This window comes from Notolepis coatsorum, assembly GCF_963971535.1.
Source record: "Notolepis coatsorum genome assembly, chromosome: 5".
NCBI classification, from domain to species: Eukaryota; Metazoa; Chordata; class Actinopteri; order Aulopiformes; family Paralepididae; genus Notolepis; species Notolepis coatsorum.
The window spans coordinates 141,680,744-141,706,253 of NC_140169.1; the positions used below are offsets into that span (position 1 = coordinate 141,680,744).

Consider the following 25,510-nt stretch of genomic DNA (forward strand, 5'->3'; position numbering starts at 1 on the left):
AACTCAAAATCTTTCCATGTGTTAAGAGGATAAAGCACAGCTAGGACATAAATGCTACTTCCATCAAGCGATACTAACGTTCGGTGGCTCCGATTATGCTGGCAGCATGTGGGCCAAGCAAGTTCATACCTGTCAGGAGGAGGCCTAAATTACCTGAGAAAAACATGACTATGAACTGGAATCACATTCAAAGGATCATATTATTAGCGTGTGGTGTGATGTGTGCGCTTGTGCTGAACAAGAAATGCAATAATACAATTAAATAAATAAAAATCCATATTGGCTTTATTGGGAATTACAGAACATTACGAAATACTCAATATTACAAATAGTTTTGAATAAAATAACACCAATATATAATAAAAGGACATTGTCAATCATAAAATTGGTTACACATTCATATTTACACTCACACCAACATTAAAATCATAATGGCATTTACAAGGCTATGCAGGCCTTGTACAGATACTTTGAAACAGAGTATGGCACATTAATTTACATAGGCTTTCCCTTTTTAAAGATTTGCCTAGAAAAAACTAAAACATGGACACATGGACACTCACCATGCAAAATCTGCCTCCGTCTCTTATTTAAAATTTTTTTACAGAATGTTTTCCACTGAGAATATGCACCTGATCAAATAAACACTTGATGTAAAAGAACACAAGTACACACTAGGACAAACACTTGAAGTAAAATAACACAAGTACACACTAGGACAAACACTCGAAGTAAAATAACACAAGTACACACTAGGACAAACACTTGAAGTAAAATAACACAAGTACACACTAGGACAAACACTCAACGTAAAAGAACACAAGTACACACTAGGACAAACACTTGGAAGTAAAATAACACAAGTACACAACTAACTTCCAGTGACCATGTCAAACCTTCTAGCTCTCCAATATGTCTAGACAGAAAGCATTTCTACAGTAGCTACTAATGTACTAACATTAGCATCAACCTGCCATTTAACAGGGAGACACAGTGCTATTAAATTGAAATGTTGCTTTAATTGCTCAAACTCGCATAACTAGAATTTTTGGATCGGTGTGTTAACCCGGGTTTTATAATCTTCAACTAAAGGAGTCGGTTGGTTCTGTGTGTGTGTGTTACCATTGGATTCCACAAACCATCTTGCAAGATCCATCAAACAAATACTCCCATCTCAAGTATTCCAATGTAAATGGTAAATAAAATGTGAACGTGAATATTACACCGTTTGCTGCAGTGGCCCGAGTAGCTTCTAGGACCATCCTCGACTAAAGCATTTCCCAGTTAGCCAAAGACATGGGACTTTGTCGATTAATTCAATATCTAAATCCAGAATTCAGTGAAGTTGCGTACATTACTGGCAGGAGCGTTTATTTAAAAATCGAATTTACTATGATGCCAGAAACGTGCAAAATGTGCAGAAAAATCACTCACTCTGCATAAAAAACAACAAACAAACAAAAACAACTTCTATTTGCTTAGACTCTTAGTGGACTATGAATTAGGGGTGTAACGGTACACAAAAACCACGGTACGGTACGTACCTCGGTTTTGAAGTCAAGGTTCGGTACGGGTTTTCGGTACAGTGGGGGGAAGTTTGGGGTGATGTAGTCATTGTAGTGTGCAGTAACTAATTGTACTTGTAGGGCTGTCAACGAATATTCTATATTGAAATTAATAATCGACTTGTAAAAAAATGAAAGAAAAAAAATATTATATTAGATTGTGAAAAAAACAGCCCCTGGTGGGCGGTCGTTAGTGGTTAACATACCGTTGTATTCGTTCGGTATGCTACACAGCCGTTCGTTACGGTACGGTACACACTGAAACGGTTCGGTACGGTACGGATACGCTCACCTTTACACCCCTACTATCATTTACATGAATGGTGAGGCCGAGAATAGGGGCTAAGATGGGGGGGGGGGGGGGGGGGGGGTCCTAGTAGCTTCACTGTTGTTTCATACAGGCTTGGTGGTGCTGTTATAGACCAAGGTGTCTCTGTCCTCGGGGAAGGGGACGTGGGGGACATTGGTGTCCACTCGCTGATGCGACCTCTCCTTCCTGGACTTGAGGTAACAGTAGCCCAAGATCGCCAGCGTAGCCAAGATGGCCACGGACATCACTACCACTATGGCGATGGAGTCTGGGGAGAGAGAGAGGGGGGGGGGGGGTTATTCAGTGGTTATTCCGCAAGCTACATAACAGTTTAGAACAGTATCTATTTTTTTTAACTTTTTCTCCCCATTTTTCTATTTTTCTCCCATCCCAATTTCGTATTTCCAATTCTTCCCTCCCCTGTCTTGAACGTTGCTAGACTATGCCTCCCACTGGTCAGCTGTAGTGAGGATAGAAGCCTTGCATCACGTGTCAACTCCGGTACACGAGGAGGCAGCCTGTCGCATCTTTTCACCGCAGCAGCTCAAACTCTGTGGCGAGGAGTAACGCGTGAGAGGCTCACACTGCCCCGATACTTCCTGTTTCCGCCGCACCGGCGTCACCCAACCGACCTGTAGGAGTCGCTGTCCACAACGTCCAATCCCCACCCACCGGCTTTCCCACCCTCTAACACTGCCAATTATGTTAGTATGACGGCCGGCCAAGCCGGTAGCAACGCAGAGAGCTGAGCTCAATACCAGCATCTCCTGCGTTAGTGGCGAGCGCCTTGCCCACTGCGCCACTCAGCCACCTGTATCTACTGCTTTTAAATCTCTCCTCAAAACACATTTTACAGATTTGCTTTTAACACTTTGATTGCCATGGGTTAAATTCATGATATACCATAGATTGCCAGCTCTATTTGTCTATGGAGAAGTACCCCTTCTTTGCATGGCTATAACTTTTTAAATTCTATTGCTACATTGCCATTATTAGGGCCCATTCAAAGTCCTATATGTATTGTTCATTGTGTAGCAACGTTAAACTTTTTCATTCACATATTCATAGTAAAGTATGGTCTAATGTATAAGTATGTTTTCATCTCTTTCTGCAGCTTTCTCCAGAACGTGATCTATAGCCCCAAATGCATTATATTGATGATGAAATACAGTTTGATGGCAATCGGGGCGATATAAAAAATTTCAATTGGACGTACTTCTAGAATGATCTACGTATGATCTGATGATGACCGGATGGGCGGGGGATCGTTTATAATTCCGTGGGCAGCGTTATATCATTCATCTAGTGTGGGTCATATGTTCATCATAACAGTTTATATGGAACACGTTCAAAAATAACGCTGAATCTTACCGGATCTTCCTCGCGCCGTTGGACGATCAGCGTGGTGTAGACCGTTTTTGATTATGGGATGTTTATCCTGATGAACCATTTCCAGCTTGTATAATACTATATACGTCCAAATAACGTTGTTTATTGAGTTAGGGCGAGCGATTGATCATCCAGTGTGTTGAGATGGAGTCCGGCTACCGGACGCGAGTGCCCGGAGCTCATATGGATGAGCACTTCCCGTTTGGGGCGCCCCTCCCTCTTGGCCGATCTGCCGATCGGCCACCAGATGGCGCTCTCGAACCATTAGACAGTTGGTGGGAGCCCACCAGCACATCTCAGGGCTCCGGAAAGAAAATATGATTTCGATCACAGATTTTTGAAATATTGATATCAAAGACGAGTTGCGGCGTCCTCGGCACCTTTAGCATGGCTCTGAATGACGTGAAAACGCGTTTTCCGGCAATCAAAGTGTTAAGAAAAAGTTGGACATTGTTGCATTTCTAATACTGGTCAATTAGTGCTGTCAGGCGATTAAAAAAATTTATCCAATTAATTACAGGATTTGTAATTAATTAATCTAATTAATCACATTTTAATCGCATAACCATTTTAGGCCTGATATTCTATAATCATATTTCAAATTGCATGTGTCCGGATTGCAGAATTCAGTACTGTATCTACAAAACCTTCTGTTTAATCATCGTCCCTTTATTAATTTGCTTAGATTTTTCAGGTCTGGTCAATTTTAGCATGGTCTTATTCACAGTCAAAGATAAAAAAAAAAAAAAAAAAAAAAAAATCTTATTTGGTTCATTAAGCCTAGTAACAGACACAGTATTTCTGACACTGGGAATACATTCCCTGAGATCCATAGATGTCCCTAGAATCAGATACCAAGAACATGCAAATGGACCATTTAAATTTTTTTTTATTATGGAATGAATGAGATCAAATTAAATTAAAATAAAAAATATTAAATACATTTTGCGTTAATTTTCATAACGCGATCATTTGCTGTGTCATTAATTAATCTAATTAACGCGATAAACTGATAGTCACTATTTTGGGGGCAACAAAGGCTCATGAGGTAGCTTCGCGCTTCGATTCCGGCTCCTCCCGGCAGCGCGTCAAAGTGTCCTTGAGCAAGTCACTTAACCCCTAGCTGCCCCAGATGAGCAGGTCGCGTGAATACTTTCGGCAGCCCACTTGTCCTTCCGCATTGCTCTGATTGGCCGAGCGAGCGCATGAGCCGCGACGGGCTCCTCAGCCAGGCAGGAATACTACGCTCCGCTTAACCCAATTTATACAAATGGAAGTATTGATTACACCGTAACGAATCATTAAAAAAATATACCGTTAACTGGAATATGTTGTTTCTTTACACATATGTTGGATTATGTAATTGGTTTGTCATGACAAACCAATAAAAAATCGCGCGACTCGGGCATCGCTGAGCTCATCAACGACCCTCCGTGCTCTCTCCCGCCACCAGCGCTGCCTCGCAGACCGGCGTCGGCTCCAGTAGCTCCGGCAGCAGAGAGGATGGCTGCAGCCAAGACCGTGAACGGCATCGCTGAGCTCATCATGGTGTCCGCTGGACAAAGCCAGAGACGGTCTTATTGTGTTACTGCTTCTCGGCATAAACCCCATAATAAGACCGTCTCTGGCTTCGTCCAGCGGACACCATGATGAGCTCAGCGATGCCGCTCACGGTCTTGGCTGCAGCCATCCTCTCTGCTGCCGGAGCTACTGGAGCCGACTTTGTTGAGAAGTGTAATATATTATAGTTAAAAGTTAAGTAGAAGAAGAAGGAGAAGAAGGAGAAGAGGAAGGAGAAGAAGAGGAAGAAGGAGTATGAGAAGAAGGAGAAGAAGGAGGAGAAGAAGGAGAAGAAAAAGGAGTAGAAGGAGAAGAAGGAGTAGAAGAAGAAGAAGGTTCTCCATATGCAAATGGTTCATCCGTCATTTTGTAATGTTACCTTTATCTGCAATGTCTATGTGTTTATTCTGAAACTCTGTGTTGCTGCTATTCTTGGCCAGGTCTCCCTTGTAAAAGAGAACCTCATCATCATCATCATTTATTTATTCGCACATGGAACCACCACAGTCCAACAGCACATACTCATACAATTCACAAAAAATCTCAACATGGACAAACCTGGTTAAATAAAGGCTAAATAAAATAAATAATAAGAAGAAGAAGGTGGCCTGACTCAACATAAAATGCAGAGAGAAGGAAACAATAAACATGAGATGAATCAACACCTCTAGTCCAAAACCCACAACATGGCAACAAAGTGACAAAAGGAACAGGTTCTTACTAGACGTGTGGCTCTCCTCCTCCTCAATCCTCTCAAACATTCCCCTGGCAAACACATGGTTTCCTGCAGAGAGAGAGAGAGAGAGAGAGGATAATAAAGGTACACTGTATCATCGAGAAAGTTACAGATGCCATTTGTAAGACGCTCTATTGTTAATTATTTATTCCTGACCCGTTATTATTATGTCATTGTTATTATTATGCCGGACAGTCAAAGCAAGGGTCATTTAGACTCAACCGTTGAATTGTGTGCTTATTCCATGTCATTTGCATGTGGTTGAGTCTATATAGTTCTCATCGCTTGATGTTTGAACATCGTACAAATGATGGCACCTTTAACTCAGAACAACATTCATCGTTAGCACAGTGTCACGTTCACGCCTTGAATATGTAGTTTGATCGACTCAGAGAGAAGACAGTGTTAACCCACTGCTCCTCGGGTCTGCCATCCATTCTGTTCTTAAAACCTGTTAGAAAACTACAAAGACACGACTCCACGGTTACTTTGGACAGTTGTAACAAATGTGCCTACTATATATATATATATATATATATATATATATATATATATATATATATATATTATATATACTAGGGATGTCCGATATTATCGGCCTACCAATATTATCGGCCGATATCGGCATTAAAATGTGATATCGGAAAATATCTGTATCGGTTTTCAAAAAAAGAGAAAAAAATTATTTACATTTCTATAACCTTTATTTACCCAGGCAAGCAAGTAAGAACAAATTCTTATTTTATTTATTGTCAAAAGTATGCATAATGTTGTGTTAATTCCACAACAAGAGATATGTAATGTTAATTACCTGAAATTATTCCGTTTTTTGGGGGGGAAACCCTGCATATATCGGTATCGGTTGATATCGGTATCGGAAATTAAGAGTTGGACGATATCGGTATAGGTAAAAAAGCCAATATCGAGCATCCCTAATATATACTGTATATTATTTAAATAAATGTGGGGGGTGTCGGTCTGGGGAGGGTGTAGAACTACCACATGCCTCCTCCGATACATGTGGAGTCGCCAGCCACTTCTTTTCACCCGACAGCGAGGAGTTTCACTGGGGGAGCGTAACGCGTGCAGAGGTTCACGCCATTTCCTCCAGATACCCTCCCTGACCGACCAATAGGAGTCGCTGTTTGCAACAACCAGGACACATCCCCCACCGGCTTCCCACCCGCAAACACTGCCAATTGTGTTAGTAGGGACGACTGACCAAGCCGGAGGTACCGCTGACAGCTGGATTTGATCCCAGAGTCTCTGCGGTGGTAGGCGAGTGCTTAGTCCACTGCGCTACCCAGCCGCACCTTGCCTACTATATTTTTGTGTTATTATTTAGTTGTTCGTACTTGATGTAGCAACAGGTTTAATTTGATTTAACTTGAGGCCAGTGACTCACTTCACTTCCTGTCTACCTGCCGTCCGGCACAACGTTAACTTGTTACGATGTGGCTCGTGTCTGTAAATCTATATGTCGATCTACATGTATATTGAAATAATATAAAGCCGTATGACCAGGCATCGTATGGTCATAAACAGATAATAAATGGGTGTGCGAAATCCCAACAGTAACAAAGCTCTGCGAAGCTAAGCTATCCTGGTGTAATTCTTTAATGCTAACAAGTTAACGTCACACAGCCAGACATGTTACACAGTCTTCCATCTACATTAGATTTGATTAAAGGATCTCAGTTCCAACATTAATATAGCAACAAATAACTATTTGCTGTGTGAAGATATAGTAGAGTATTCTCCTGAGCAATGAATGATGTCACGCTCCCTCTGTGTTGTTATTTTGTATGTTGTATTGTTATTCCATCTTCTCTGTTCTTTGTTTTGGTAGCCGTGACGACCGCGCGTGATTGTTGGTCCCTCCCTCTTTCCATTTCCCCACGTGGAATGCACCCGATTGGATAGACACGCTGCTAGGTGTTTCAACCTAAAATGCGTTTCTGACAATATGTTATGCACTTTTACAAACTGAAATATGTTTCCGATGACATGTTATGTGGGAAATAAGACACACAATTGGTGGATCTTGATTCATATTTCATCTGCAACGTTTAGTTTGACAGTTTGATCTGAATCTTGTGAGCCAGACACCTCCGCGTGTGCGCACTCGAGTCATGGGAGGCGGGAATACATGACGGCTCGCTCGTAAGTAAACTCTTTTTCCACCTAAATGGTTCACAAAAATATGTTTCTGACAACATTTTAGGCAAGAAATGGTTTCTTCTTTCTTCTTGCTTAAGAATCCCTTTAATTAAGAAATGTTACCCAGGAAAAAGCATGTTTTCATTTCATAGAGTCTTTAAAAGGTGCACTATCCGGTTTCAGAGGGGGATTTATTTGCAGAGCTTGCAAAATACATCAACTGTCATAAATTAAAACAAAATATATTTCAGTCTGTGAATCAAACGTAAGCCTAGAATATGTTTGTTAACTAAATTGTGGGCCCTGGCTTTGTAAACGACGTGCTTTATCGGGGTGTGTGTCTTGGATGGGGATGTGGTAGGGATTGATGTGTAGGGTGTTTGGGGGACTGGCTGTTCCGGGGGGGTTCACATGCCTTCGAGCAACATTGTACTATTGTACTTATTTTATGCCTATTCCTAAGTCTGCACATTTACATTGCACTACTTTTATTGTCTTTTATACCTATTCTTATGTCTGCAATTTATGCATTGTTTTTTATTCTGTCAATTGTGTGCTGATTTTATGCCCATGTTCATTTTATACTAATTACTGTGGGGCACTCTGGACTGCGGTCCATGTGTGAAAAGTACTATATAGATAGTTATTCATATTTATTATTGATATATTGTAGAAACGTGTGCATTGAAATGTCTGTAAAGTCTCGACGACATTGAAAATGAGGGTGACCTCAATTGTCTTTTCGAGAATAAATAAAGGTTTGAATGAATGAATGAATGAATGAAAACTACACAGTGCAGCTTTAACTCAACATCCATGAAACAAACTGTGATCTCTGTGCCGCGTCGTCGTTACCTGTCACGCCCTCGCACGCCTGGCTGCACTCCTCCTCGTTCTCAAAGTTGTTGTTGTTGTTGTCGCAGCCGCCGTAGGTGAAGCGGTGACACTGTGTGTTGAGCGGGTCGTAGTACCAGCGGGTGTGACTGGCACGACACGGACCCGTCCTGGGAGGCTCTGTACAGCGGGCTGAGAGAGAGAGGGAGGGAGGGAGGGAGGGAGAGAGGGAGAGGGGGAGGGGGAGATGGAGAGAGAGAGAGACAAATAGAGTATAAGCCATGTGTTTTAATTTAATTTCAAACCTTTATTTACCGTACTTTTCGGACTATAAGCCGCGGCTTTTTCCCCCATTTTTCGACCCTGCGGCTTATATAACGGTGCGGCTTATATGTGGACAAAACCCGAAAATCGAAATATTGCTTTTTTTACTGCATTGAAATGTTATTTATCTGTTCCCTTATTTACTTAATACAACTTGTAAATGAGTTAATTCTTGTTATTTGTCCGACAGTATTGTGTCCCAATGGGAGTCATTCTCTGTAGAGGTGGGAGTCATTCTCTGTAGAGGTGGGAACTTAAAGCTCAATATAAGAACGGCCATGCACCACCACCCACAGAATCGAGAAAGAGCAATCAATCTGTCAATCCTTTCCGTGTCCGGGCCGGGTGAGGTTTCCCGTGTTGAGTCAAATTAAGCCGCAGGCTCCACTCCCTACATATGGTAATTAAACATTAAAACACATGCGGCTTATAGTCCAGTGCGGCTTATATATGTACACATCATTCAATTTAGCTGCTGCGGCTTATAGTCAGGTGCGGCTTATAGTGCGAAAAGTACGGTAAACTCGAAAGGCAACTGAGGTTTCCCTCATTTACAGTCACGTCGAGTGTACATAGAGAAATAAGGTTTTAAACTCTGCAACAGAGAGAGGGGAGAATCTCAAGCTTTAAGGACTGTTGGAGGGCATTCCATGAGCTAGAGGGGCATCATTGCAAAGTAGGGATGTCCGATATTATCGGCCTACCAATATTATCGGCCGATATTGGCATTAAAATGTGATATCGGAAAATATCGGTATCGGTTTTCAAAAAAACGTTTTATTTTATTTTTTTACATTTCCATAACCTTTATTTACCCAGGCAAGCAAGTAAGAACAAATTCAGATTTTATTTATTGTCAAAAGTATGCATAATGTTGTGTTAATTCCACAACAAGAGATATGTAATGTTAATTACCTGAAATTATTCAGTTTTTTGGGGGGGGGAAACCCTGCATATATCGGTATCGGTTGATATCGGTATCGGAAATTAAGAGTTGGACAATATCGGTATAGGTAAAAAAGCCAATATCGAGCATCCCTAATGCAAAGCGCTATGATACGCTGTTATGAACAGACTAGCCTGTTAGAATATATTTCCCGTTTTCTTCTAGTGCGACAATTCCTGGCTATTTGTCGAGAACAAACCCATAGTGTGACCCCCTGTGGCCAAGACACAGCGAGGCTTTTTTTACGACGCTATAATAATAACCTAATCTGACATGGTGACCACCAGCGTGAAAGACCAAACATATCTATGTACTCTGATCCTGGCATAAGGAGGCTCCAATTCATTTAACATTAGGTGAGAGCGTCTAAAACCTACGTTGCATCCCAGTTACACCTGTTTCTCAGACTTTTCTCAACCCAAAAACAAACATCACAAATATCACACGGAGACAAAACAAAAACAGGAGTTAATAAAAAGAGACAGGATACCAGGCACTCAAAATATATATGGAAGGAAAATATCTTTGTGTTTATGTCTATAAAATGTAAACCTTTTGCTATTGCCCCTATGACTCCCCTTCATTTATCAGGGCATTGCCGACCAGCTTAGTCAAAACATGTTGGTTTTTTTTTTTAACTCTGTAGCCACGACACAATAGAGGCCTTTTAAGATATTTTTCTTCCATATATATATTTGTCGAGTGCCTGGGATCCTGTTGTCCCAAAGACCCAAGAAGAGCACCTGGCGATTGTTTTGCTAAGCCTTGCATTCATTATAGAGCGCTGGCCTAGTTGAACTTAAACTGCTACTTAAAAACAGGAGTTATTCTGAGTTATTATAATGGCAGAAAAGCTTTGGTCTAAAACAATGTTGTGGTTACCGGTACGTGTATATAAAAAAAAAAAGGCATTAAAACAAAAAGAAAGAAAAGGAGCTCACCCCTTTTTTGATTGACGTCGATGTCGAGGAGGCGGGTGAAGGTCTGGTTGACTGTTGATATGAGTACAATAGTATGTCAATAGTATGTCAATGGTATATCAATACTATCCTGGCCAGTATTAGGGCCACCTAATCATCCCTTCCCCTTAATTGGCTGATATCAATCCCTGTCTCCTGAGCCGTTCGGCCATTGTGTAGTGTGATGTGTGCCTGGTGCCAGTGTGTATGGCAGCCATTGAGCCTGCGTAGCCCAAGGTTGGGTGCTACCAGTGGTGGTGAAGGAGGTAATTTCCACCCTACATTGTAAAGCGCTTTGAGTGTCTAGAAAAGCGCTATATAAATGTAAGTCATTATTATTAATAGTATGTCAATAGTATGTCAATAGTATATCAATAGTACATCAATAGTACGTCACGCACAAATCCACATCCCACTGATGACTTACAAGTACATATAGGAATACATAAATATGAGTAATTAAGATGAGATATTCCTTTATTGATACCCCTGGGGAAATTTGCGCATCATAGCGTTTACATTTAGTAATTTAGCTGAACGCGAGAGAGAGAGAGTGAGTGAGTGAGTGAGTGAGTGAGTGAGTGAGTGAGTGAGTGAGTGAGTGAGTGAGTGAGTGAGTGAGTGAGTGAGTGAGTGAGTGAGTGAATGAGTGAATGAGTGAGTGTCTCACGTTGGTTGCATGCCGACTCGTCCGTGCCGTCACTGCATTGTTCGATGGAGTCACATTCCAGGCCCTTGTTGAGGCAGCAGCCGTTCCCACAGACAAACTGACCGCGCTTACAGGGAACGCCACACACTTCTGTTCACACGCGACAAAAGAGACACACGCAAGCATAAAGATTATTTAATAAACAGCCATTTGTAACTTCCACAACATAACCACCTACGGGTAGCTATAGCAGGTACAATTAAATCACGAATGTACATTAATCCCTTCATGTGTGCGTTTAAATCATTAATGTACATTAACCCCTTCATGTGTACGTTTAAATCATTAATGTACATTAACCCCTTCATGTGTACGTTTAAATCATTAATGTACATTAACCCCTTCATGTGTACGTTCAACACTAATGTACATTAACCCCTTCATGTGTACATTTAAATCACTAATGTACATTAACCCCTTCATGTGTACGTTTAAATCATTAATGTACATTAACCCCTTCATGTGTACATTTAAATCATTAATGTACATTAACCCCTTCATGTGTACGTTCAACACTAATGTACATTAACCCCTTCATGTGTACATTTAAATCACTAATGTACATTAACCCCTTCATGTGTACGTTTAAATTACCAATGTACATTAACCCCTTCATGTGTTTAAATCACTAATGTACATTAACCCCTTCACATGTACGTTTAAATCACTAATGTACATTAACCCCTTCATGTGTTTAAATCACTAATGTACATGAACCCCTTCATGTGTTTAAATCACTAATGTACATTAACGGAACGTAGACCAATCTCAGTCACTCTTATTGTCTGGGACAAAATTCGGTCACGCCCCATTTTGCGCGACATCCAGGCTTTTTTTACCGTCAGCGTTTGGGAATTTCATGTCGACAGGTAGATGAAGTGAAATTATACTTATTTTAGAATATATATATCAAATTTCATGAGTATTCATCTATATTTAGTCATCTAAAGACTATTAGATATGAACCTATGTACCAGTAAAAAGTGGGAATCTCTAGAATGTGTTTTGGGCGACGGTGTTTACGGAAGTGCGGGTAGCCTCTCAAGTTGACGATACACAACACTTTCTGTTGTCAGTAGATGGCAGCATTGGTTTAAAATTAAAAGGTGAAAATGTTATGACTACAACATGAATACAATTCCCAAGACCTTTAGCACAGGTCACTGGTCAGCACCGGGTTAGGAAAACGCGATCTGAACAGCATTAAACTATTAATGGGACCAGAGTACAGTGATCGAGAATGGTCACCCAATTATATTAACAAAAGTGCATCATTAGCATTATGTTTGTTGTCTAAACTGGAACATAATGGTACAATTTAAGATTTGAATGTTATCCGCATATAAAGGACAAATAAAACATTGTTAATTTGTAAGAAACCTCAATGAAAACGGCACAGGGTAAGTTATATTCGCTATTGTTATGAAAATGTGATAGAATCCTATAAAAATGTGGACGCATTTGGTCACCGTGACGTTAACCCCTTCATGTGTACGTTTAAATCACTAATAATGTACATTAACCCCTTCATGTGTTTAAATCACTAATGGACATTAACTCCAAATCACTCATGTACATTAACACCTGCATGTGTACATTTTGCGGAACATTTTCTCAGAATTCTAGAACCCTGAGAGGCTTTCAATGCAGAGAGTTGAACGACGTCCCGCTGTCAGACGTCTCTGTCCAAACAGGAAGTAAACTAACCGCTGCTACTCATTTCCCCTTAACACATTGGTCGCCAACAACGTCATAATTTGTTATTGCCCGCCATGCGTTGAACGCCAACAACGTGATAATTCGTTGTTGGGATCAATATTTAATTTTTTCGCCATGGCATTCATAATTCATCCAGCCTCCCTGCGGCACTGCAGCAGCACCCTGTCTGATATTGCAACGCCTCAATACCGCCGCCTGGTGGATGATCGGGCGAGTTACACTCCACACCAAACCGGAAGTGGCGCTCGTGCATCGAGGAAATCCCTCCGGCAGTACCATCTTGTTACGTGGGTCCAGACAAACACTCGAGTGCATTGGGATCGCTTTCAAAACGCAATAATCTATATGATTTTGGCGTTTATTTCGTCATACAAACGGGAAATGGATCTAGCAGATCGACGTCAAATAATTGGAATATTTTTCCTCCAGTCTCATCTGCGAACGGTAAGAGGAATACAACGTTATTTTCAGCCCGATTGTTTTTTAATTTCACTGCAAACCATCTGATCAACGTATCAACCCATACTAAATAAAGCCGTTACTGACGATCAAGGAATTATAAACGACCCCCCCCCCCCCCCCTTTCCTTCACGCATGATGAAGCATAATGTATACCGATCATATACATTTGAATTTTTTAATATAGTGTGTAAAGGAAAGAAACGCCAATCGATAATCCATCATATGCTTCAGGGCCTATAACTCGCGTTTTTGGAATTACAGCAGAAAAACTTAAAAACACACTTATATTCTCGACGGTATTAACACAACAATGTATGAATGAAAAAATATAACGTTCCCACATCCGGAACGATAGATACCCGATGTTGAATGGGCCATAGTAATGCAGATATAGCTATAATATTTAAAAAGTTATAGCCCTGCAAAGATGGTAAACATCTCCATAGGGTTACAGCAGTGGCAGACTGGACCCAATGATGGGTACAATGCACAGCGCCCAATGGGTTAACGTCTTTAATAAATAATATTATATTAATTGTCCCTTTATCTTTTCTTTGTCTACTTTATAAATAAGAACTGCAAATTAGTTGGAAGAAACTGCGTCTGTGCAGCCTTGTTTATTCACTGTGTCCATGGAAACGACGAATGCAGACACGAAGGTCTGGTTTCTTCATGAAGAAGACAGTAAATGATGCATTTATTTAGTGCCTTTAGCCAAACGCTTTACAATTTGTTCCTCACATTTTACCCACTCACTCACACATTCACACATGCAAGGTGCCAACCTGCTCATCATTAAGTGTCTTGCTCAAGGACACTTCGAACTGGGAACCTCCGGATCACCAGACGACTGCTCTAACTCCCGATCCACTGTCGCCCCCGTCACCCCCAGTACAATCTCTTTACTTTTCTGATAACCATATCATTGCATAACCCGTGAATGTTCAGACAAGCTTAATATTGTAGTGTGTTTATGTGTAGGAGTGTGTTTCAGACTGTGACGTACAGGCAGCTCTGTGTAGGAGTGTGTTTCAGGCTGTGTAGACAGACTAGCATTGTTTATTTTTTATCAACTTTTTCTCCCCATTTTTCTATTTTTCTCCCGTCCCCAATTTCATATTGTCCAATTCTACCCTCCCCTGTCTCGAACGTCGTTAGGCCATGCCTCCCACAAGCCGGCTGCAATGTGGACGAAGCCTTGCATCACGTGTCCCCTCCGGTACTCGAGGAGGCAGCCGTCGCATCTTTTTTTCACCTGCACAGTGCGATCTCTCAGCCGCGAGGGTCTGCGTGGGGGGACACGCCGCCCTCGTCGCTTCCTGATTCTACTGCGCAGGCGCACCAACCGACCTGTATGAGTCGCTGTCCACAATGCCTTTGATGTTCATATTGGGAACCTACTGAGAAAACTTAGACCTAAACTGGGCTTTTTCTTCCGGTTAAAGAAATGTTTCCCGTCTGAAGCCAGGAAGAGAATTGTGCAGAGTTCCTTTCTGCCTGTATTAGACTATGGCGATGTAATCTATATGCATGCTCCTTCCTCCCTGCTTAAAAAGCTGGATTCTGCGTACCATACTGCCATACGTTTTGTAACAGGTGCAGGCTCTCGCACCCACCACTGCACTTTGTATCAGTCATTAGGATGGTCCTCTCTGTACCAAAGAAGACAATCACACATGTTGATTTTTATCCTTAAGTCCTTGCTAGGTAAGCTGCCCTTATATATCTCCAGACTTCTGTCCTTTTATACTTGCTTTTTTAATACCAGACGAGCAGCAAATGGGATGCTGTTAAATGTTCCTTTGATGCAGTCAGAGCTTGGTAAAGCTGCATTCTCCCACTATGCTCCCTTTTTATGGAATACGCTGCAAGTGAAACTTTGTCTACAGGCACTTCCTACTGTGAATGCTTTTAAAGGTATGCTACGATTAGCCCTTTATGAAACATGTAACTGTTTTACCTGATGCTATTGTTGATGTGATTATGCTCCTTGCCACTGCACAAATGACCCTCTGTATTTATATTTGAATTGTATGTTTTTTGTTTAATGCCCTGTTTTATGTTGAAACTTGTTGTGTGCTGTGTTGGTCAGGACTCCCTGGAAGAAGAGATCTTGTATCTCAATGGGACATTCCTGGATAAATAAAGGATAAATAAAATAAAATAATGTCCGATCCCCACCCACCAGCTTCCCACCCCCTAATACTGCCAATTGTATTAGTACGAACGACCAGCCAAGCTGGTAGCAACGCCGAGAGCTGGGCTCGAACAGAGACTAGCATTGTTAACGTTGATTAACGTTATCTACTTATTATTTTACAGTCTGGCATCGTGATTCACCCCTTTGTCTTTTATCAGCTACCGTACTTTTCGCACTATAAGCCGCACCTGACTATAAGCCGCAGCAGCTAAATTGAATAATGTGTACATATATAAGCCGCACTGGACTATAAGCCGCAGGTGTTTTAATGTTTAATTACCATATGTAATTAGCATTGGGACACAATACTGTCGGACAAATATCAAGAATTAACTCATTTACAAGTTGTATTAAGTTTAGCAAATAAGGGAACAGATAAATAACATTTCAATGCAGTCAAAAAAGCAATATTTAGATTTTTACATTTTCGGGTTTGGTCACGTCGAGTCACATATAAGCCGCACCGGTATATAAGCCGCAGGGTCGAAAAATGGGGGAAAAAGCCGCGGCTTATAGTCCGAAAAGTACGCTATTTGTTATTTTACTGTATTGGTGTTTTGTCACGATGACCCACCAACCGGAGGACGCTTGCCCTCATACTTTGTTTGGATATGTTCCTGCCGTCACCGTGCAGTCCGACGGCCGTAGAGCAAGGAGGATCAGGGCGTGTGACACGATTCGTCGGATATAATTGGTTGGCAGAAAAGGAGCGACAGTGACGACACCGGCGCTTTTCAGAAAAGTTCAGAGGTTTTCAACTAGAAACGCTCTGAAAACAGTAGCCTGGTGCAGCTCTTTCCCTCTAGGAGGCCACATGCTGACGCATACGCTCACTCAATTGCAATTGGGGAAAAAAAGACACTCCCATTTGAAATTGTGTCTGAAAAATTCAGACATACCTGTGGCTGGTAGACCAATTCTTCCCGAAACAGCTGTGGAGAAGAAAAAGAAACATCACGTATTAATGGTCATAATATCCAGTATTGCCATGAGGAGGAATGACAAGAGACTGAGAGTCAAGCAATCTGGAAGCAAATATATATGTTTTGAAATCGTGAGATTGAATGTTAATGGATTATTCATACACTCAAATCCAACTGACCTCTCTTTGAATGAGTGGGACTGTAGTCAGTTTTGTCACCATTACATAGAAAAACAGCATACCTCAGAATGTTTAGACTATTTACCAAAACAATTGAACAGACCAATTGAATAAGTGAAACTATATAAACCCGCTACCTTGAGAAACTCCTATGGTAAAAAAAAAAAGAAGAGCATAGGCAAAAATGAGTCCGGAACCACCCACGTGACTCCCCTGGTCTTTAGGAACCAGGCGGGTCTTAGAACCGCCACGTGACTCCCCTGGTCTTTAGGAACCAGACGGGTCTTAGAACCGTCACGTGACTCCCCAGGTCTATAGGAACCAGACGGGTCTTAGAACAACCCACGTGACTCCCCAGGTCTACAGGAACCAGACGGGTCTTAGAACCGCCACGTGACTCCCCATGTCTTTAGGAACCAGACGGGTCTTAGAACCACCCACGTGACTCCCCAGGTCTATAGGAACCAGACGGGTCTTAGAACTGTCACGTGACTCCCCTGGTCTTTAGGAACCAGATGGGTCTTAGAACCGTCACGTGACTCCCCTGGTCTTTAGGAACCAGGCGGGTCTTAGAACCGTCACGTGACTCCCCAGGTCCAGGGGTGTAAAGTACTTGAGTAATTGTACTTTGTTACAATACTTAAGTACTGTTTTGGGGGATTTGTACTTTACTCGAGTATTATTAGGTTTGTATACTTGTACTTTTACTCCATTACATTTCAGAGAAAAAAAACACACTTTTTACTCCTTACAATGCAGACCTACAAAGTACAAAGTACAAATCTCGCAGGTCCAACCATTTTAATTAGTATATTTGAATTGTTTATCTGGCCAAACTAACGTTAACGTTATTAATCCCTTTAATATTGTGATATTATTCATGCTGTGATGTGAATGCCGTCCATGTTAGTTTACCTTCAATGGAGAAGTGCATTAAATAATTTTAATGCAAAAAAAAGTGTCCTCTGTTCTTTCATTTCAGCATGGTCTATCACAGAACACATTCCATTGTGGGCAGAGTGTATGCTTGGTTTCATTCCAGCCTTGCCTAAACACCAGCTGATGATTTCACTAATTGGCTCACCTCTTCAACTAACTCACCTGGTGCAATGTATAGTTAAAATGAAAACTTGGCCCACGATGGAATGAGTTTGAGACCCCTGGTCTATCCCTTTGCAAAAAAAAGATTTTCTTTTACTTTTTAGTACTTAAGTACATTTAAATGTAGGACTTTTTTACTTTTACTCAAGTGTGTTTTTAGCCAGATACTTTGACTTGAGTCAGATCTTAGAACCGCCACGTGACTCCCCTGGTCTATAGGAACCAGGCGGGTCTTAGAACCGCCACATGACTCCCCAGGTCTATAGGAACCAGGCGGGTCTTAGAACCGCCACGTGACTCCCCAGGTCTATAGGAACCAGGCGGGTCTTAGAACAGCCACGTGACTCCCCAGGTCTATAGGAACCAGGCGGGTCTTAGAACAGCCACGTGACTCCCCAGGTCTATACAGAGTGAGGAAGACCACGGTACCTCTCACTCCTTCACAGGCGTTGGAGCACTCCTTCTCCGTCAGGTAGTTGTTGTGGTTGCTCGTACAGCCTCCGAAGGTGAAGTTCTCACACCTCTCAGACGCCGCATTGTAGTGCCAGCGGAGGAACGCGCCCCGACACGGACCCACCTTCATAGGCACCAAACAGTGAACTAGAGAGAGAGAGAGAGAGAGAGAGAGAGAGAGAGAGAGAGAGAGAGAGAGAGAGAGAGAGAGAGAGAGAGAGAGAGAAAAAAAGAGAAAGAGAGAAAGAGAGAAAAAGAAAGAGAAGAGAGAGAAAAAGAGAGAAAGAGAGAGAGAAAAAGAGAGAGAGCGAGAGAGAGAGAAGAGAGAGCGAGAGAGAGCGAGAGAGAGACAGAGAGGAGAGAAAAAGAGACAGAGAGAGAGAGAGAGAGTGAGTTAAAAATATAATATACATAATAATGTGGGGCGGCTTTGGCTCAGGGGTAGAGCGGGTCGTCCAATGATCGAAGGGTTGGTGGTTCGAATCCCGCTCAAGCCCATGTCCATCCCATTGCCGTTATGTCCTTGGGCAAGACACTTAACCTACTTGCCTGGTATGAATGTGTATGCATGTGAATGAATGTTGGTCGGAGGGGCCGTAGGCGATGATTATTCGCCACGCTTCCGTGAGTCTGCCTCAGGGCAGCTCTGGCTGCGATTGTAGCTTACCACCACCGGTATGACTGTGTATGAACGAATAATGGACTCGGTGAAGCGCTCTGGGTGTCATGAAGAGCGCTATATAAATCCAAGCCATTATTATTATTATTATTATTATTATTATTATTATTATTATTATTATTATTATTATTATTATTATTATTATTATTATTATTATTATTATTATTATTATTATTGTTGTGAAGGGCCAGATTAAACCGAATATATATATTTATTTATATATATATATTTAATTGTATTTGTATATTCTCTAATATTCCCTGATATCCCTTGTATATTCCTTGTACAATATGCATTGAATATCCATTCTAGCCTACTGAACATCCCATAATAGTCTCCATTCTACTATTGGTCGAGACCTTGGTGCCAGGCTGCCATACCCCTCAGACCCAGTTCAAACGTACCGCTCGACATGTACGAACAAGTCCTAGTTCCGCGTAGGAATTTGGCTACCGCACCACTAATGGGACTATTTGTTCATAGTGCGTATATATACTGCGCTACTAAAGTAGGACTTTCTTTTCAGTCCAGTTTCTTACCCTCCAATAGAGTCACAGACGTAAAGCCTCCCCGCGATGCCACGTGTGGGAGTAAGGCCAAGTTCGCCTACCATCGGTATTGAGACATCGTGTATATTAATATTTGAATAGTCATATTTGGCACTATATCGTCGAGTTGGACGTAGTCTATTAAGCTAATAATAGTCTGTTAATATATAGTGCTTCGTGCGGTGAGAATACTACCGTAGTCAGTACCCCATCGTTTCGGGCAGAGAACTGGCTGCTTACCCAGGGTGGTTGACCCTATGTGAAGCTGCACCCGAGGAGCCCCAGAGCCGACGAGCGAGTGGACCTGTATACCGGATTATTCTACCGACGACAGCCCGCCTTCCCAGGCACGGATTATGCTTTGGATACTTTGATTATTCTATGGATAAAGACCCCCGACACTACCGTGTGTTGGAACCCCCCCCCCTGGAGAGGACACAAGGTGAGGAGACGCTCTGCAAGACGAGGTCTCTCCACATCTCTCCCCCGTGGACCGGAGAGAGCCGGCCCACAAAGAGTCCACCTGCTTTCATCTGTGGTCCAAGGATCGCCGGCGCATTGAACGGCACTACAGTGGGTTCTCCTGGGATACCCTTGGCCGGACGAGGCAGCTGGATTCTACCCCCCCCCCCCCCTCCTACTCCTGTCGGCTTACAAGCGACCGGATTAACCCCCTCTAGTGTATCCAGCCTATAGTCATTAAAGTATCATTGCTGTTATTCCTTAACTATTCCAGGTCGTATATTTACCACCTGCGCCTTCAGAGATTGGACATTATCTATTGATATACCGACGAATACTCCTTGCCATAAAAGTGCATACTATTTCAATTCATAAATGTAATTAAGTGATTAAGTGTTTAGTCTACACACCATCGCTGTGTAGGCAATAAAGACTTGTTTCTAATTCGTACATTTGTGTTGGATCCGTTTCATCTACGTGAGAGTGTTCATGATAATATATTTATGCCGTGTACTGGGTGGCCGAATATTAAGTACAAAGGTAGTGGTAGTAAGTATCATATCTAGTAATACAGTCAGGGAATTGTACCCCTCAGTTACAATTGGTCCTTCGAGCCGGATGGTAATTAGTGTAATATTAATATAGTGTTATTAATATTGAAATGGCCTATTATGAACACTCCACGAAACGATCCTCCTAACCAACGCCCGCAGCGCGAACGACGGCTCCCTCAGTACTTAGAGGCTTACGCTGTCAGTCAACAACCTAGTCTTCTACTAACAGTAAACGCGGTAAAACTAGAAAGTAAAAGTATGTCTAACCCCAACGCCCAGACTACCCCGACCATAGAGGCCCCTACGGGCTCTAATGTAACTGACCAAGTTCACGGTGGGGACCAGTGGGAACCAGACATGACTTCACACCCCGCCAGTACTGAAGAAGTAGTCCCCGATGAGTCCCGGGAGGAATACAACGCTACCGAGAGAGAACTCGGCACGGAAGAAGACGGGGAGAGCACCGTGGAGATAGAGCTCCAAGGCTCCGCAAGGAGTACCCCGAGGGAAGGCTCCCCTATACAACCGCCTTCTCCCAGCGAGGCAGAGAGGACCCTACAGCAGGCATTCCTCGTCAGCCTGAAAGCCTCTACTGAACGCGATAGACTCCAGGGTGAACGCGATCGATTGCAGATACAGCAACGGAGCGAAGAAGAGCACATACGCCTGGAAATAAGACGCATTCAGATGGAAGAGAATGTGGCCCGAGAACGAGCCGGTGCTCAACGGGACGCAGAGCGCGACAGACAGCAAGCGCAACTAATAGAACAGCTGATCAGACGGACAACACCCTCTCCCTCCGCCAGAGGCTCCAGGAACTCGTCTAGACACACCTCCAGGGCGGCATCCCCTAGCCGAGTAAACAACCCTGAACTTGACCAACAGACGAGGTCTATACCCCCCACAGACCACCTCCCCCCACCGGTCCAAGCGAGACCTAGCAACCGGGAAGGAGCAGCATATCCTGTGGAGAGGCTAAACCAGAGACTACAAGCACTGGATGACCTAACTGAAGACGAAGAGGAAGAGGAGGAGAACCACGCCCGAAGACAGCACAGTACTCTACCGGACCAGGAGGTCCGGTACAGCCCAGGCTATACTCCCGCGGAGCTGCGCTACAGACCCCCGACTCTATACACGGGTGAGCACGACGCACGACCCGCACCGAGGAACAGCACCTGGACAAGCGGGCCATGGTACACTGCCGGTACCAGCCCATACCAAGAAGCGGGAGGAGACTCGCCTAGGAGGCCTCTCCCCCAACGCTCGCCGATGTATCCACAGTCAGCGTCATACATTGGCACGCCTATGGTACCCGACTTCACCCAAGAGAACCGGGCCCAGTATACAGAACTCCGCATGTGTCTGGAGACCATGTTGGTGGATGTATTGGATGAACGCCACAAATACGCCATCCTACTGCAGCACTTAAAGGTGCCCCGCGCACATAATATAGCGCTCGCCTACGCGACTTCCACCACCCCATACACAGCAGCGCTGGTAGCATTGGACCAGAGGTATGGGCGCATATGGGATTACGTGATCCAGGAGATCCGACACATCGACCGCTTACCCCCAGCAATAGACAATCGAGCACTGGACGACCTGTCCATCAGAGTGCAGTCCCTGGTAGGGATGTTGGGAGCGCAAAGAGAGAAGGGGAAGTATGAACTTTACGCCAACTCAAATGTGGAAAGGATCCTGGAGAAGCTGCCGCCCGCTCGTCAGGAGCGCTTTAGGCGGCAGAGGGACCACAGAGACCCGAATGGCCCCGAACCGAACCTCCTCGATCTAGCAGACTTCCTGGCGAGAGAAGTCAGCAGCCTACGGCTAGATACATTCGGACGGAGCACCCCTGGCTCCAGAGAAGGAACCAGACGACTAAATGATGGAAGAAGATCGGTGACTGTGATGCACCAATCGGAGTCAGTACCGAGCAGCAGGAGCCACAGTACCCCCTCCAGAACGGAGAAGTGGAAGATAGTGTGCCCCTACTGTGAGAAAGAACACTGGCTAGCGCAATGTGACTCCTTCCCCAAGCTGAACGCGGAGGAAGCAGGTCAATGGATAAAGTCCAACAAGCGCTGTTTTCGCTGTGCGCGCTCACACATGGCAGCCGAATGCCGCTTAAAGAAAAGGTGCACCAAGTGCGATGGAGCCCATCTGGACATACTTCACGACAGTAACAGACGGCGCCCTTCACCTGCACCATCCAGCCGCAAAGCGAGCGTCATGTACATCGATCCCGCCAGCAGCAGTGGAGCCCGAGTACTCCTAAAAGTAGTGCGTGTGACACTAAGCTACCAGAATAAAGTCCTGGACACTTACGCCGTCCTCGATGACGGGTCAGAGAAGACCCTGCTGCTCGCCTCCGCTGCGGCCCAGCTAGGGCTGCGGGGAAGCGAAACCCAAATGACAATTCGGACAATAAGACGAGATTTGAAGACGATAAAGGGCGAGAATGTCTCATTCTCTATCGCAGCAAGCGGCCAGCCTGAGCGACGGTACCAGATTGCAGACGCTTTCACCAGCCAAGAAATAGGACTGTCGCGGTACACATACCCCGTCGCCAAGCTGATGGAGAAATATGCACATCTGCGCAAGTTACCGATCCCGCTCATAGACAATGCTATGCCGACCCTGTTGATAGGCTCCGACCATGCAGACCTCATTGTCCCGATAGACCGGGTTCATACCGGACCCCGAGGCTGTCCTGCAGCAGTCGAGACCCGTTTGGGATGGACTCTCCAAGGCCCGCTCGCCAAATCTCTCAACCGAAGTACAGCCACTAGATGTCTCCACTCCCGAGTCACAGAGGGAGAAACCGCACTCCTGCAACACGTAGAGCGGCTATGGAGCTTGGAACAAATGCCCTTTAAGAATGGAAAGAAAGACATTCGCTCTAAAGATGACATTTACGCCATTCACCTCCTCGAGACAGGGACCAAGAGAGTCCCGGTCAACGGCGTGTTGAGATACGCCACGCCACTCCTGCGGCGAGAAGGAATGCCTACTTTCCACGCCAAGACAGACGCCATAGAACGGTACCTGCTGAACACGGAGCGGCGCTTAGCCAAGAACCCCGCCCAAGAGAGTGTATACCGCGCTGAGATTGAGAAGCTCATCACAGCGGGACACGTCACAAAGATGGACATTAAAGAAGCTGACCAGACCACTGAATCGTGGTACGTGCCCCACCACAAGGTCCATCACAACGGTAAAGACCGCATAGTATTTAACTGCAGCTACCAGATCGGATCCCAAAATCTGAATAAAGAGTTACTGCCCGGTCCCACACTCGGCCCCTCCCTACTCGGCGTTCTACTCCGCTTCCGCCAGGAAAAGGTGGCCATCAGCGGGGACATTAAAGGAATGTTCCTGCAGGTGAGATTAGTAGAGGCGGACAAGCCCCTGTTACGGTTCCTATGGAGAGAGAAGCCAGGAGATGAGCACCCAGCCATCTACCAATGGGAAGTCCTCCCCTTCGGAACGACGTGCAGCCCCTGCTGTGCGACATTTGCACTACAGAAACATGTAGCAGAGGACCCAGCAGCGGACGAAGAGGTCCGACACAGCGTAAAGAACAGCTTCTACGTAGACAACTGTCTACAAAGCCTTTCAACTAGGGATGTCCGATATTATCGGCCGACCGATATTATCGGCCGATATCGGCAGTAAAATGTGATATCGGAAAATATCGGCATCGGTAAAAAAAAAAAAAAAAAAAATTTTTTTTTTTTTTTTTTTTACATTTATTTAACCTTTATTTACCCAGGCAAGCAAGTAAGAACCAATTCTTATTTTATTTATTGTCAAAAGTATGCATGTTGGTTTAATTCAACAACAAGAGATATGTAATGTTAATTTTTACTTTTTTAATTATCATATTTTGCACAGATAATGCTTACATTTAGAAAGCCTTTTGAATGCATCCAGTGAAATTATTAGTTACCTGAAATTATTCAGTTTTTTTTGGGGGAAACCCTGCATATATCGGTATCGGTTGATATCGGTATCGGTATCGGTATCGAAATTAAGAGTTGGACAATATCGGAATATCGGTATCGGTAAAAAAGCCAATATCGAGCATCCCTACTTTCAACCCAGGAAGAAGCCGAGGCTCTCCTGATTAAACTCTGCGCCTCATTGATCAAAGGCGGCTTTGATCTCAGGCAGTGGGCCAGCAGCGATCCGCAAGTACTGCGCAGCCTCTCCTCCGAGGACAAGGCAGCCAGCAGCGAGACCTGGATGGCTACAATCCCGGGAGAAGCCCAGGAGATGACCCTGGGATTGGTGTGGCGATTCAAAACAGATTCGCTTCACTACAGACACAAGCCCCTGACTACGGAGCAGGGAAGGCCGGCGGCGGCGCCGACCACCAGACGGAGTGTGTACACAACACTCGCCCGACAATATGACCCGCTAGGATGTATTCTACCGTACACCACCAGGGCAAAAATGATTGTACGAGCATTGTGGGACAAGGACCAGGGCTGGGACGACCCCATTCCCGCACACCTTGCATCCACCTGGAGAGAGTGGGAGATGGAGCTCCACTCACTCCCAGGCGTTAATATGCGCCGAAGCTACTTCCCACCCACGGTGAGGCCAGAGACATGTAAAATGGACTTACACGTCTTCAGTGACGCCTCAGAAGTCGCATACGGATCAGTAGCCTACTTGCGGGCCCAAGACCAAGGGGGAGAGATCTACACAGCATTTGTCCTCGCCCGCTCGA

At 44.0% G+C, this 25,510-nt stretch overlaps 1 protein-coding gene across 1 annotated transcript in view; it reads right to left on the bottom strand.

Moving 5' to 3' along the window:
- Positions 1-263: 263 nt before the first annotated feature.
- spint1b (serine peptidase inhibitor, Kunitz type 1 b) overlaps positions 264-25,510 on the bottom strand; it is a 38,685-nt gene continuing 13,438 nt past the window's right edge. The window contains exons 4-10 of the mRNA XM_084314711.1: positions 18,506-18,676; positions 16,773-16,805; positions 11,454-11,582; positions 10,766-10,816; positions 8,576-8,746; positions 5,546-5,608; positions 264-2,143 (exon numbers count right to left, since the gene is read on the bottom strand). Coding sequence (XP_084170837.1) covers positions 1,959-2,143; positions 5,546-5,608; positions 8,576-8,746; positions 10,766-10,816; positions 11,454-11,582; positions 16,773-16,805; positions 18,506-18,676 — 803 coding nt within the window. The 3' untranslated portion in view covers positions 264-1,958. The remainder of the gene's footprint in view (positions 2,144-5,545; positions 5,609-8,575; positions 8,747-10,765; positions 10,817-11,453; positions 11,583-16,772; positions 16,806-18,505; positions 18,677-25,510) is intronic.